Source organism: Meriones unguiculatus, chromosome 16 (assembly GCF_030254825.1).
Source record: "Meriones unguiculatus strain TT.TT164.6M chromosome 16, Bangor_MerUng_6.1, whole genome shotgun sequence".
In the NCBI taxonomy this organism is placed as follows: domain Eukaryota; kingdom Metazoa; phylum Chordata; class Mammalia; order Rodentia; family Muridae; genus Meriones; species Meriones unguiculatus.
Window position 1 is genome coordinate 1,794,908 of NC_083363.1, and position 13,686 is coordinate 1,808,593.

Here is a 13,686-nt window from a genome sequence, read left to right on the forward strand (position 1 = left end):
GTCAGTGTCTCTGTCCTGATGGGACTCCATCTCCCGACGTCCACCGAGGTAGGGGGCGGTTCTTAACGCCTGCGCATTGCCCTATTTCCCTCCCCCTTCACCAGTCTCCACTTTCCCCCTCCCCACTTCGCCTGCCGCGGCCGGGTCGGCTTCCTGCGCTGTAGCGGTAGCTGCTGTTCCTTCGAAGTACAACTCCCCTTCCCCGCCCCAGTCCCAGTCCCCGTCCGGCCGGTGAGTCTGGGGTTGTCTCCGCGCCGAGGCGCCCGTGCTCTGGGCGCGGCGCTCGGGTCTGTGCTCCTAGATGTGGGGGCGAGGAAGGAAGTGACCGGGTCGGTAGCCGGAGGAGGTTGGGTGGCCTGCGGGGAGGAGGCGGCTGGTGGGGACGGGACGGTCGTGGATCGCGCAGGAGTGCGGTGCTCTCGCAGCCCCGCGAGGGCGGGAGAGGCCGGTTCTGTGGGGAGGATGAACTTCGCAAGGCTCGGGACGGGCGCCAGGAGCGTGCGGGCACCTGCGGTGGTGGGGAGCCGGAGCCGACGGCCCTGTCGCCGCTGACGCGGGGGTGAGAGGGCCTGGCCTTCAGGATCGCCAAGAACTGGGCTAACGCTAGTGGATCGGGACCTGTCATTTTCCTGGAAAGTGATGCCGCTCATTCTCACCACGCCGAGAGGGGGCTGGGGTGAAGAAGGGAAGCTTGGAGAGGGGTGCCTCAGAAGCGGGGATCCTTTAAGCCTCCGTGGTTGGGGAGAACGCGTGGGGGCAGGGAAGAGACCAGAAACAGCCTGGTCTCCGCTTACTTATGCTCTTCTTCATCAGACGTAAAGATGAGTAGCTCTGAGGAGGTGTCCTGGATTTCCTGGTTCTGTGGGCTCCGTGGTAATGAATTCTTCTGTGAGGTGAGTTTTAGCTTCCCTATTGACCACCTCCACTTGCCCTCGATGTTTTAATTTGTGTTCTTTGAGATCAGACTGCGATCGAGTTCCCTGTGCAGTCTAGACTGGCCTTGAACTACTCCTGGCAATCCTACTCCCTCCGTTTCCTCCTGAGTGCTGGGCTTCCAAGGGTTTATCAGTATGCATGGCTAACAGGTATCTCTGCTGGTGACTGTTAGGAAGACATTTCATGTTAAAAGTTCTGTACTGTCCAAAGCACTGCGTGTTAACATGGAAAACTGTAAATGCCTTTCAGAAACTAAACTGCTTAGCCTTCATAATTTCCAGATCTTCAGTTCAGAGAGTCCACTGTTCCCCAGGAGATGGCAAATCCAGTTCCCAGAGAGGAGGGGCAGAAGTGCCACAGCTGGTTAGCCTCAGATGAAAAGAGCCTCAGTTTTTGAGAGACCCCCTGCAGGACTAGGGACAGGGAGCCAGAGGAGCAGACGTGGCAGCTCTTGAGCCCCCGTGAAGGAAGGGGGTTCCTGTACCAGTTCAACCCCTAGACTTCCCTGTCTCGCAGGTGGACGAAGACTATATCCAGGACAAGTTTAATCTCACTGGCCTGAATGAGCAGGTGCCTCACTACCGACAAGCTCTAGACATGATCTTGGACCTGGAGCCTGGTAATGTGCCGCTAGGGTTTCGGCTGAGCGTGGGGTGGTGAGAATATGTGCACATGCGTGTTTGGAGCCTGGTAATGTGCCCCTAGGTTTGCCGCTGTGTGTGGAGTTGGTGAGAATGCGTGCACTTTGTTTTGGTCTCTGCTCACTTCTTGAATTTCTTTCTTTTTTTTTTTTTTTTTTTTTGTTTTTTTGAGACAGGGTTTCTCTGTGTAGCCCTGGCTGTCCTGGACTCACTTTGACCAGGCTGGCCTCAAATTCAAAGAGACCCGCCTCCCTCTGCCTCCCAGAGTGCTAGGATTACAAGCACGTGCCACTGTACCCAACTGGTTTTTCAAGACAGGGTTTCTCTGTGTGACCTAGAACTCACTGTGTAGTTCAGGCTGGCTCCCAACTCACAGAGATCCACTCGCCTCTTTCTCTCCCCTGAGTGTTAAGTCAAAGGCATGTACCACTACTGCCAGGCTTGCTTCTTGAATTTCCAAATTTCCTTTTGACTCTCCAGCTCTCCTATCCCCAGATCCTTCCGTGCTTGCTTCTGTGTGTCCCCCTCCTCTGTCCCTTCCATGCACCACCCAAACTGGACTGTTCACCTGTCCTTCCTGCCGTGGCCTTTGGGTGGGGGAGCTGTGGCACGTGCAGCAGTGCTTGGCTTCTTCCTTGTCCCATTCCCTGCCTGACCCTTGCCTGGGCTCCATGCTCTCTGAGAGTAGCTCAGCTCTAGTTCATATGACAGTTTTGTGTGCTGCCTCCTTCCCCTTGCTGGTCTGCAGTGCCACCCTCTGCATTTGTGTGTTTGCATTTACGTAGCATGAAAGCAGAGAAGCAGGCATTGACTGCAGAGGTGTGGAGAGGAAGCAGTGTGAGTGGCCTTGGGTGTGTGGAAGACTTAGAAGCCCAGGTTTCTGGGTCAGATGTATGGATAAGAAACAGGTGCTAGATAAAGCGTAGGCGCCACCTTGGGGTAAGGTGGGGTTACCTAGGAAAGCGAAACAAGTGGCCACCCCACCTTTCAGATGAAGAGCTGGAAGACAACCCCAACCAGAGTGACCTGATTGAACAGGCCGCCGAGATGCTTTATGGATTGATCCACGCCCGATACATCCTCACCAACCGAGGCATTGCCCAGATGGTGAGGCTCTGCTCCTGCCACTTGGGAGGCAGGAAGGGAAACAGGTGCACGAGTCAGAAGTCACGCTTCACGCCTGCCAGGGAGTCTGCCAGAAGAGCGGGAGAAGCCCCTCTGAAGTGGTGTTTTAGGCAGGGAGATGGAAGCATGAATAGGAAGGAGTTTGCGGGGAACAGATAGAAATGGCTGTCACGCTTTGCCTCCTGTCTGGCTCAAGAGAAGGCAGTTGGGGAGTCTGAGAGCGTCTTGACCGAGAAGGGGCTTCTAGTCAGAGATGAGAGGCGTGGGGGATGGTGGAGCGAGTGAACGAGAAGGAATTGCCTCTTCACACTCACCAGTCCTTTCCACCTTGTACAGTTGGAGAAGTACCAGCAGGGGGACTTTGGCTACTGTCCGCGAGTGTACTGCGAGAACCAGCCGATGCTGCCCATCGGTGAGTGCTGAGGGGGGCGCGGCTCTGTGTGGCAGAGCAGCCGGGCTAACCTAGTCGGTGCCCGAGTCCTGGGGCAAGGGGGGGACCGCTGTGCCACGGGCGCCGCTCTCTGCCCCCAGGCCTTTCCGACATCCCGGGCGAGGCCATGGTGAAGCTCTACTGCCCCAAGTGCATGGACGTGTACACGCCCAAGTCGTCGCGGCACCACCACACAGACGGCGCCTACTTCGGCACCGGCTTCCCCCACATGCTCTTCATGGTGCACCCGGAGTACCGGCCCAAGCGGCCCGCCAACCAGTTTGTGCCCAGGTGGGGAGCCAAGACTGGCTCAGAGGCTCAGAGAGCCATCCGAGGTCTAGAGAGGGCTGAAGAACAAGCGCAGGCCTTTGTCGAGGCCTGTCCCAACGGCAGCGCTTCCTCCTGTGGGGCGGCTGGGGAAGTGGCTTCCCTGCCCATGCCTCCCTCCTCCTATCCTTCATCTATCCGTCTACCTCTGTGGTTGGTTGGTTGGTTTCTCAAGACAGGGTTTCTGTGTGTGACACCTCTGACTGTCCTCAAACTCAGAGAGATCCACCTGCCTCGGCAAGATTTTGTTTATTATGTCTTCAATACTCCATCTGCATGTACACCTGCAGGCCAGCAGAGGGCGCCAGCTCACTGTAGATGGTTGTGAGCCACCATGTGGTTGCTGGGAATTGAACTCAGGGCCTTGGAAGAACAGACAGTGCTCTTAACCTTTGAGCCATCTTTCCAGACCTCCTAGCAATATTTTTAAGTACATGGCACTTGACTGTTTAAGCAGTGGCTGTTGCTGTGGCCATGTTGGCTGTTCAGCCTTTTCCCAAAAGTTTCCGGTTCTGTGGTTCAGCATGACTTACCATCGTGGTGTCTTATTTTTACTGTATGCCAGGAAGGATTCCATTTTGTACAGGTACTAATCTGTACTCCTTAAATGTGAAATTTCAAGTGTGGTTTGAGGGGTTGGGGATTTAGCTCAGTGGTAGAGCACTTGCCTAGCAAGCGCAAGGCCCTGGGTTCGGTCCTCAGCTCTGGGGAAAAAAAAAAAAAAAAAGACAAAACAACAACAAAAAAGTTGGGTTTAACTGGCCTCATGACTGCTAAGCTCCTACTCTTCCTGACTGTACTCTCAGTTTGGGTTGTTGTTTGGTTGGTTTGATGTGTGTGTCAGGGATGGGGTAGGGAGCATTTAACAAGGTCTTCGATGGCTGAGTTGGTTTTAAGCTGTAAATGAGACTATTTACCTGGCCTGGAATTTGAATTTTAGTGGATGTGTAAGTTTTTTTTTTTTTTTTTTCAAGACGGTTTCTCTGTGTAGCCTCATGTGTCCAGGACTCGCTTTGTAGACCAGGCTGGCCTCAAATTCACAGTGATCTGCCCGCCTTGCTTCTCTGAGCCCTGGAACTAAGGCTATGCGCCACCACAGCAGCTTAGCGCGCATTCTTACAATGGGCATGGTGGCGTATCATGGAAGGCAGAGGCAGGTGGATGTCTGAGCTCGAGGCCGAGGCTCTCTTACAGAGGAATTCTGTCTCGAGAAACCATCCCTCCCCCCAAAAAACAAAAACCAACCAACCAAACAACAACAAAAATAAAAACCAAGGAGAGACAAGTTTTCAGGAGCAGGGAGGTTGGGGGACTCCCGAGGGGCCGAGGCGGGGGTGGTGGTGGGGTACTGGCCCCTGGCAGGGTAGAATGCTCACCAGTAGTGCTCACCTGCCGCCCCGACCCCCCGCCCAGGCTCTACGGTTTCAAGATCCACCCGATGGCCTACCAGCTGCAGCTGCAGGCCGCCAGCAACTTCAAGAGCCCCGTCAAGACGATCCGCTGATCCCGCCCCGCCTCCCCCGCCCGACGCCACCGTCTCCTCGCCGACACCCTGAGGAAGTCTGGTTTTTAGTGTAAATTAAAGGAATTGTTATTGTGGTGGGAACATGAAATAAAGTGGAAGAAAAGGCCACGCGCTCGTCTGCTGGTGTGCGCTGCCGGGGCAGGCTGAGGAAGGGAAGGGGCTGTGGTGTGGACTCACCCCTGCGTGGGGGTGAGCAGGCTGAAGAAGGCCTCGGAGGCTGCTGTCCTGGCTTGGCTATGTGTGCTGTCGGGCTTCAGGAGAAGGACCCCTTTCGCTGTTAAAGGAAGCGCAGTCCTACGTAAACAGCTGCAGAGGGGGCGAGAGCCCCGGCGTCCACTGCTCTGAGGTGTCTGCTGTCTGCCCCTGGCTGGGAAGGTGGCGCAGTGGGAGGCTTCCCTCCGGCAGACCTCCCCAGCACCTCGGGGATCAGCCCTGTTGTGCAGGCGGAGAGCAGGTGGTGCCAGACACGGTCACTAACCTGCAAAGACCAGGTTCTTCCTGCCGACCGAGGACTCCTCCTGTGCTCAGTGTCAGGCCTCAGGCGGGAAGCAGCCCTGTCCTCACAGCAGGTGCTTACACGGCCTGTCAGAGGGTGAGCCGGGTGGGTGGGAGTTGCTCGTCCAGAATTTCGGGGTGAAGGCCTGTGTGCCGGCAGGCGTGCTGGCCTTGCCGGGCTTTGCTGTGGGAAACAGTAAGCAAGGCCAGGGTCTGGGAGGAAGGGGGAAACTGAGTCCTGAAAGGGCAGAGCCGGGACCTGCCCGCACCTGAAAGGGAGCAAGTCCATGTGTGCCAAGCTCCGGTTCCCGCGTCCACACCTGCCGCTGTGCCTCTTAGAGGCCCTTCCCTGGGCTGCGTTTCCACAGCACTGTCCACAGGACCCTGCCGTGCATGGGATCGCCATCTACCGGCATGAGCCAAGTGCAGGGTGGGGACTCAGTCTTCTCTGCAACACGAGGGAGGGTGTGCGGGCCACACACGTGCAGACGAGTGAGGGGATTTTTCCTCTTCTGAGATCACAGGGATAAAATCAGGTCTGTGGATGCTGGGAAGTTAGGTTTGGGGACCGTGGGAAGCTTCTGATGGGCTGGAGCTGTCCCTTCTCCAGGCATGAAGGTTCGCTTCCACATGCCAGGCTGCGGACAGCACAGTCCCCTCCGCCGCCGGGAGAGACCCGGCACCTTCCACACACAGTACTATTACGAGGCTGGCTGCTGCCCGTACGGTTACTGCAACTCCTGGTCCTCCCCGGCCCCAGGACTGCGCCCGAGTCCCAGACACTGCTGTTGTGCCAGCCCTGAGCCTCTCCCTGGCCCTGGCTGCCCTCCGTGCTCACGGGGGCTCTGAGGGCCCGGACCCTCTCACCCGCCCCTGGAGCTGGGCTTGTCCCTTGCCCACCTGCAACAAATATACCTGTTCCTCAATAGTTCGGGACTTCTAGAATTAGAAGTTCCCCAGGCTAGACCCTGACTCGTTCCCCAGATCGGGCTCTGTCCGAGAGCCTCTTCCTTTGAGCAGCCCAGCAGCCCGCTCTGCTGTCCCCAGACGCCGCAATCCTCCGGTCCCTGTGGTCTCAGGTCTCCTCTGTGTGGCACCGGGATCCAGGCACTGATTTGGCTTCCTTCTCTTCAAGAACCTTAAGCAGGGTTTCCATGTAGGCTGACCTGAGAATGGTTCCCACAGTGTCGTCCTGTACCCTCAGACTGGTTCCCACGTACCGCCATCATGTAGCCTCAGTCTGGCCACGCGCCACCTCCAAGCCTCAGTGCCAGGCTTCAGCAGGAAGGGCAAAGGTGGGCTCTTGTGCAGATTTCCCAGCATGGCAACCTATCTCTCCCCACCATCCTGGTCGGCTGTCTGACCTCATCCCTTCACCTGACTGCGGGGGTGGAGCAGCTGTCACCTTCAAAGCTGGAACACTAAAGCCACGTGCTGTGAAAAGGGACTCAAGCCTGTGACCACCTGTGCTGGTTCCTTTCAAGGGTCCAGGCGCCCCGCAGCGCGAGCTGCAGGCTGCAGGTGTGGGATCTTCAGCATCCTCAAGTAGCCTCAGTCCTCAGCAGACCTTGAACTTTGTTCGTTTGTTTTGTTTTTCAAGACTGGGCTGGCCTCAGACTCCCAGAGATCCACCTGCCCCGCCTCTGCCTCTGAGATAGATTAAAGACTTGTGCCACCGGGCCTGGCTGACCTTGAATTCTTGATCCTCCTGCCTCTACCTTTCAAGAGCTGGAATTAAGGTGCGTGCGGCCACACTGTACTGACTGAAAGCTTTTGGCCAAGCCTGGTGGCACACACCTTTAATCCCAGCGGAGGTAGTCAGTCTGTGGGTCTGAGGCCAGCCTGGTAATTCCGGGACGGACAAAGCTGCCAATTTGTCTCAGAACAAATAATAAACTGAAAATTTTCAGGCCCTCCCAGGTGCTTTGTGCTTTGCTCTGACGTCACCAGCACTTTCAGGTGAGGCAGGCAGGCTCGGGCCTCAGCCCAGTACAAGAGCTCTGCAGAGCAACAGGCGTGCTCCCTCTCCCCCGCCGCCTCGCAAGTCGCCCCGTAGTCCGAGGTGGGTGCACGCACAGGGACAAACGGACACCAGGCTTTGGGGTTTAGTCTGGCCTTGGGTCTCACTCTAGTCTGTGCTGGCCTCGGTCCTCCTGCCTCTGCCTTCTGAGAGGTGGAGTTGGGCACAAGCCGCCATGCACAGCTGCCTGTGGTAGGGCACGCCACAGTCTTAATGCTGGGAGCCTGAGGAGGGAGGCCAGCAGGGAAGGGGCGTGTGGCGAAACCCACACTCACTCCCAGATTTACCCCGCTCCAACTGGTCGACCTGGGAGCCGGGCTAGGAAGGGGCTCTAGCCCCGGAAGTCAGAGCAAGGCTCCCTGGAGTGACGGTGCTGGAATGTTGGTTTCTTAAACACACACACAGAAATGTGAGAATGCGATTGATTTTGTTTTAGTCCCAGGTGTGGGATGTGGGCCGCTCCTCAGCAGCTGGACTGATTTGCCTCCTGCTATTGCAGAGCTGTGATTTTGCCACCTGCAGATAGTTTCTGCGCCTGCGTGATGTGATGTTTGGAATTCTGGGTTTTTTTTTCAGAGGGTTCATAAATGCTAGAGCCCCGAAGTGGGGGCCCTGTTGGTTTGTTGTTGGCTGCGCTTTGTTAAGTTGGTGACACCCCTAGTCAGCAGGAAGTAGTCTAACAGTACCCTAAGATGTTACCACCTTTCCAGCCCCTGGCATTTTTTTTTTTTTTTTTTTGAGACAGGGTTTCTCTGTTCTGGACTCACTGTGTAGACCAGGCTGGCCTTGAACTCACAGCGATGCGCCTGCCTCTGCCTCCCTGCATGCTGGGATTAAAAGCCTGCAATACCACGACTGACTTCAAACTCCTGACTTTATTCAGAGATCCCTTTCCTTTCCTCTCCATCCTTTTTCTCTCTTAGTCCAGTGTTAGGTGGTTGAAAGGGAAGAAAAGGGGGTGGAAGAAAGAACCCACAAAGTAGGAAAAGTTCAGCTCCAGTTCCCTTGCTTCCTGGGCCTTCTGTCCCTCCTCGCGGCTCTCCCTTAGTGCTCATATCGCGTATTCTGCCTGTGTGGCCTGTGGGCCACACACAGCTCTGGTCTGACAGCGTCGACTAGCCAAGCCAGCCCTCGCCAGGTAAGGGCAGCCAGTCCCTCTTCAGCTTTCTACAGCTGAGTCAGAGTTGTCCAGCCCGGGCGGTAGAGACACCCAGGATGGGGCAGTCTGGCCCAGCCCCAAACCTTCACCTCCACCAGAGGAGACAATCCGAACACTTTGCATACTGGTCTGTTTGGGGGCAACACCTGGGGACGTTGGACAAGAGAGGGGGCTGGACAAAGTGGAGCTGGGAGAGGCCAGCTCGGGGTCGCTGGCGTGAGAGGCAGGGAGGCAGAGGCAGGGCTCAGATGGACATCCCTAGCGGCTGGACGCGGTGGCGGCAAGGGTTCCTGCTGCCCTAGTGCACAGCGGCCTCTTTGCTTTTCGGATTGTTGCAGAAATCCAGGCAGCAGCACTGACAGAGTATCCGGAAGCCGGACACCGGGGAAGCTCGGGTGTAGGAACAGTCGGACGTCTGCTCCCGCCTCCTCAGTCGCTCGCCTCAACGTTAAAACCGCTGCCCGGGCAGGGGTACCTCCCGGGTCCCCCACTCAGAAGAAAACCCCCGAAAACTGGCTGGGAATGCCCAGTGAGCCTTCAGCGATGGCCCTTGGAAGCTGTGCATGGAAGGTTTGAAGGATGTGACGTGGGGGATGGTTGAGGGGAGTGCTGAGTCAGGGCTCTGGGAGAGCAATGGGGGAACAGCATCGTGGGCAGTGACGAGAAAGCCGTGGAGTGCGGTGAAGGCCGGGCTGCAGAAACAGAACGGTTGTTTCCACTGTAGAAGACGGTAGAATGGGAATGTGCGGCTCAGGGACGCAGGCACGAAGTTCAGCTCGTAGCATCACGGGGAAGGTGGCTCAGTGGTCAGGGCTGCTTACTGCTCCTCCAGAAGATCCAGGGAGCTCGGGCTACGGAGACACTGTCTCCAGAGAGCAGATAAAGTGTAAACAAGCCAGGTGAAGCCTAACACCTGGGAGGCTTCGTAGCGGCAAAGCGCTTGCCCAGCATCTCCGGCCTGGCTCCGCCCACAAGCAGAAGAAGGAAACTGTGGAAGGGAAGGTCATCAATGAAGGTGGCGTCTGACACTGACTGTTAAGAGTGCTGTCCCAGCTGGGTGCAGAGCACACACCTGCAATCCCAGCACTCAGGGAGGCAGAGGACAGCAGGGCTACACAGAGAAATCCTGTCTCAAAAGCAAACAACAAAAACAAACAACAACAACAACCCCCCCCCAAAAAAACAAAACCAAAGCCAAAACCAACCAAACAAAGAACAGTGTTCCTAGCCAGGTTTTGTGGTGCACTCCTGTGATCACAACACTCAGGAAGAAGAGCAAGAAGCAAGAGGATCATAAGTTCAAGGCTAGCCTGGGCTACACACTGTGATTCTGGCCCTAAAATAAAAGAAAATAGAGCCCTTTCTGGAACGACTGCTAATTCTGACAGCCTGTGAGATTCCGGCCAAGCTTTCCATCCTTCTGCGCTGGCTCTTTCTGTTAAATGGGGCAGCCCTGCCCACGGCAGAGGGTACCTCAGCTCTGGCATGCCTCTGTCTAATCCACACGGAGCGTCTATCAATCGAAGAAAGGTAGGGGGTTGGGTGGAAGCCGAGGCCGGAGGGAATGCCTGTCATCTAAGCTGGGAATGAGGGCCTGGACTTGAGGAGAGCGCTTTGTTGAACCATGCTGACCTAGGAAGAAGTGTGGGTTAAACTGCCTGTTAAACCAGTGAAGCAGACAGGGTCCTCTGTGAGGCCAAATCTCTCTAGGAACATGAGTCCTTAAGGGTCAGGAAGACTGGGCGAGGAGCAGCGTGTGTGTGTGTGTGTGTGTGTTCATGTGTGTGTGTGTGTGTGTGTGTGTGTGTTCATGTGTGTGTTCATGTGTGTTTGTGTGTGTTCCAGGAGAGCCCCTGACAGCAGGGAGACTGACGGCTGAGGGCAGGCCTCTCTGTCACACCGGAGGGCCGCCTGACTTCACAGACCTCACTGAGAGGCTCCGCTCTTGTCAGGGGTGGTGCTGTCCCTTTAACCCTGTGCTCAGGGCCAGGGCTGGGCAGATCTCCGAGTCTCAGACCAGCCTGATCTACATAGCAGCAGCCACAGCCAGAGAGAGGTCTTTAAAAAGTTATCAAAACAAACCAAAAGCATCAGAGTTCCATTCCACGTTACAGCCCGAAGAAACGCTTTCGATTAGTGTGCATTTGGAGGGCTAGCCTGTACCCAGCCCTCCGTAAGCCTAATTTACATTTACAGATGAAGCTGAGCCACCCAACCGACCTCAGAGTAGCCTTTCCTCTGTGACTTAGTTAGCCAGCATCTCACACCGTCAGATTAAAGTCACAAGCTCCGTGTTGTCTTTTAAACAGTCCATATCTGCCCGCTAGATCTCGCTATCATGGCCTCACCTGGCCTTCAGCCGTCCTGAAGTGCTGGGATTGCCACTTGCTTTCTTTTCCTCTTCTTCTTCTTCTTCTTCTTCTTCTTCTTCTTCTTCTTCTTCTTCTTCTTCTTCTTCTTCTTCTTCTTCTTCTTCTTCTCCTTCTCCTTCTCCTCCTCCTCCTCCTCCTCCTCCTCCTCCTCCTCCTCCTCCTTCTCCTTCTCTTATAAGTTTAGGAGTGTTTGTTTGTTTGTTGACTTTGATTTTGCTGTTTCGAGACAGGGTTTCTCTGTGTAGCCCTGGCTGTCCTGGACTCACTCTGCAAACTAAGCTGACCTCAAATTCACAGAGATCCATCTGCCTTTGCCTCCCAGAGTGCTGAGATTACAGACGTGTGCCACTGTCCTGGCTTTAAATCTAGGTTTCTGAGAGTTCCTCTGTGTAGTCCTGGCTGTCCTAAAACCTGCTCTACAGAAAAGGCTGGCTTCTAACTCAGAATGATCCCCTTGCTTCTGCCTCCTGAGTGCTGGGATTAAAGTCATGTGACCCCGCCACCAGGCTTGAACATGCTGTGGTGTTCGGAGGTGAAAACAAGAGCCCACGCAAGACAGGGAAGGTCTGTGTCCTGAAGACAGGAGTCCTCAGGTAACCTCACGCTCCACGCCTTAATCTGCGTCCAGTCCCTGGACAGGCTCAGTTAAAGGCAAGCTACTGAAGGTCCTGTGGGGTCTCCCCCAGACTGCAAGCATGCACAGCGCCCTCTTCCCTGGTCCTTGGTCCACACCACGTGTGAAGAGCCCAGGCCTAACAGCAGGTGGTTTAGTGTGTAGAGGCGTGGCCTCCAGCTGAGGCCAGCCACCGAGGTCAGTGTCATTCCGCCCCATGGGTCCCAGCTTTCTCTCTCTGCTTCCACTCCAGCCCTCTGTTGTGTGTCACACTTGGAGCTGGAGAGGGTCCCTGGGGGTCTGCCGAACACTCGCTGACATGGCAGTGAGGCTGAGTCCCCAGAGCCCTCCTCTGGGGGACCATTAGTCCTTTGCAGTCACTGGACATTCCGTAATAGCATGGACAGCTGCCCATGATGTCATGCCTGCCGCTGGCTTCACCTGTGCGTCCTGGACACAGGCACCCAGACCCTTGGAGAAACCAGTTTCCCCACCTAGCTGGCCTGACCACCCCTCTGACCCTTTGGAGCAGTGGTTCTCACAACCCCTTTGAAGGCCAAATGACCCTTTCACGGGGCCACATATCAGATGTCCTGCGTATCAGCTACTTACATTATGACTCATAACAGTAGCAAAATCACAGTCCTGAAGCAGCGGTGGGATAATTTTATGGGTGGGGTCACCACAACATGAGGAGCTGTGTTAAAAGGGGCAGTGTTAGGAGGGTGAGAACCCTGCTCTGGAGCCGCTTACCAAGAACCAAGTTCCCCAGGGCAGCTGTAGAAAGGACAGCAGACAGGGCTGGGCTGGCCCTGTGGAGACTCAGGGGCCCCGGAGTCCAGCTGGCCGCAGGGCCTACCATGAAAAGCATGGCTCCCCTCCAGCCTGGGCTTATGCTGATGGGAGAGAGGCTGGCCAGGAGGTGGGGGGAAACACTCTGAGGTGGGAAACAACCCCGGAACAGCCAGTTCTGGTGTCCTCAGCCCACAGCCACTCTGGGCCCTAATAGCCCTAATAGCCCTAATAGCCTGGCCTGAGGCAGGATTTGACCTGTTCGTTTCCTTTTCTGGTGCTCTGATAAAATCCCAGACAAATGTAAGGGAGGATGTAAGCAATGTGAGGGAGAAGCACTTATTTTGTGTACTTTATTTTTATTTATTTGTTTTGTTGTTACTATCATCTTCATTGGCACCACCGTCATTATTGTTTTTTTTTCAAGACAGGGTTTCACTGTGTAGCTCTGGCTGCCCTGGAACTCTTTATAGACCGCTGGCCTCGCAGAGATTCACCTGCCTCTGCCTCCCAAGTGCTGGGGTTCAAGGGTTGCGCCACCACGCCCAGCAAAAGGGTTTATTTCAGCGCGTTATTTCCAAACACGCATCCAGCGTGGCAGGGCAGACACATTGACAGGAGCCACATCGTAGCTGAGTCAGGAGCAGAGAGCAATGGATGTGTGCATCCATGGTCATGCTTGCTCACTGAGTGTTTGTGTGTCCGCGTATGTACGCACACACGTGAATGTGGGTGGTCCTATCTGACCATGAGGGCTAGCAGAGGGCGCCACAACTGCTGAGCTGGAGTTTTGTTGCCATCATGAGCGAGCAGCAAGTTCTCTTAGCCTCTGAGCCATCTGCCCAGCCTGGCCTTTTTCATTCTTCTAGAGTTCAGAGCCCCTTCCTAGGGAACTGAGCAGCTTACCTCCACTAGTGAAGATAATTCCCCACTGAGGCTGCTCCAGGCCTCCGCAGACCGTGTTGAGCTGACAGTTAAACCACGTGCTGTGCGTTCCATACTTCCTGGCTCAGTGCATCAGGTGCTGGAGATGCAACCGTGCAGAGACCCTGTTCTCCCTGGAGGAAGTCTAACGGGGAGACAAGGCAACAAACACTGATGAGGGCAGAGTGTCAGGTCCTGAGCGATTGGGGTGTGTGTGTCAGGGACCTGAGCAATGGGTGTGTGTGTGTGTGTGTGTCAGGGACCAGTGAAGCAGGACTTCAGCAGAGGGGTGATGTGTAAAGTCTTTACACTGGAGAATAAAGGGTT

At 55.6% G+C, this 13,686-nt stretch overlaps 3 protein-coding genes across 4 annotated transcripts; 2 read left to right on the top strand and 1 right to left on the bottom strand.

Moving 5' to 3' along the window:
- Positions 1-93: 93 nt before the first annotated feature.
- Csnk2b (casein kinase 2 beta) lies at positions 94-5,092 on the top strand. Of its 2 annotated transcripts, none has more exons than XM_021655892.2 (7): positions 94-231; positions 814-893; positions 1,453-1,555; positions 2,569-2,684; positions 3,039-3,114; positions 3,234-3,423; positions 4,873-5,092. In XM_021655892.2, the coding sequence occupies exons 2-7, from the start codon at positions 822-824 to the stop codon at positions 4,961-4,963; spliced, it is 648 nt and encodes a 215-aa protein (XP_021511567.1). In that variant the 5' UTR covers positions 94-231; positions 814-821; the 3' UTR covers positions 4,964-5,092. The 2 variants fall into 2 exon arrangements, with proteins under 2 accessions (XP_021511567.1, XP_021511568.1); XM_021655893.2 differs by lacking the exon at positions 94-231 and adding an exon at positions 420-559.
- Positions 5,093-6,091: 999 nt separating this feature from the next.
- On the top strand, positions 6,092-6,451 carry Ly6g5b (lymphocyte antigen 6 family member G5B). The gene is given in 3 exon segments (XM_021655876.1): positions 6,092-6,249; positions 6,251-6,345; positions 6,348-6,451. Coding segments are annotated over 3 exon segments (357 nt in total).
- Positions 6,452-8,956: 2,505 nt separating this feature from the next.
- On the bottom strand, positions 8,957-12,514 carry Ly6g5c (lymphocyte antigen 6 family member G5C). The gene is made up of 2 exons (XM_021655875.1): positions 12,397-12,514; positions 8,957-9,099 (listed from the first exon to the last, which is right to left on the bottom strand). Exons 1-2 carry the CDS (start codon positions 12,512-12,514, stop codon positions 8,957-8,959), a joined length of 261 nt encoding a protein of 86 aa, XP_021511550.1.
- Between the last annotated feature and the right edge of the window lie 1,172 nt (positions 12,515-13,686).

Excerpts from the sequence above, each read along its gene's own strand:
- Csnk2b (XM_021655892.2), top strand. The coding sequence starts at position 822 with ATGAGTAGCTCTGAGGAGGTGTCCTGGATTTCCTGGTTCTGTGGGCTC. Across the intron at positions 894-1,452 it reads GTAATGAATTCTTCTGTGAG|GTGGACGAAGACTATATCCA; the intron begins GTGAGTTTTAGC and ends CCTGTCTCGCAG. Across the intron at positions 2,685-3,038 it reads ACCGAGGCATTGCCCAGATG|TTGGAGAAGTACCAGCAGGG; the intron begins GTGAGGCTCTGC and ends CACCTTGTACAG.
- Ly6g5c (XM_021655875.1), bottom strand. The coding sequence starts at position 12,514 with ATGCTTTTCATGGTAGGCCCTGCGGCCAGCTGGACTCCGGGGCCCCTG. Across the intron at positions 9,100-12,396 it reads CCTGGGGAACTTGGTTCTTG|GCGAGCGACTGAGGAGGCGG; the intron begins GTAAGCGGCTCC and ends TTTAACGTTGAG.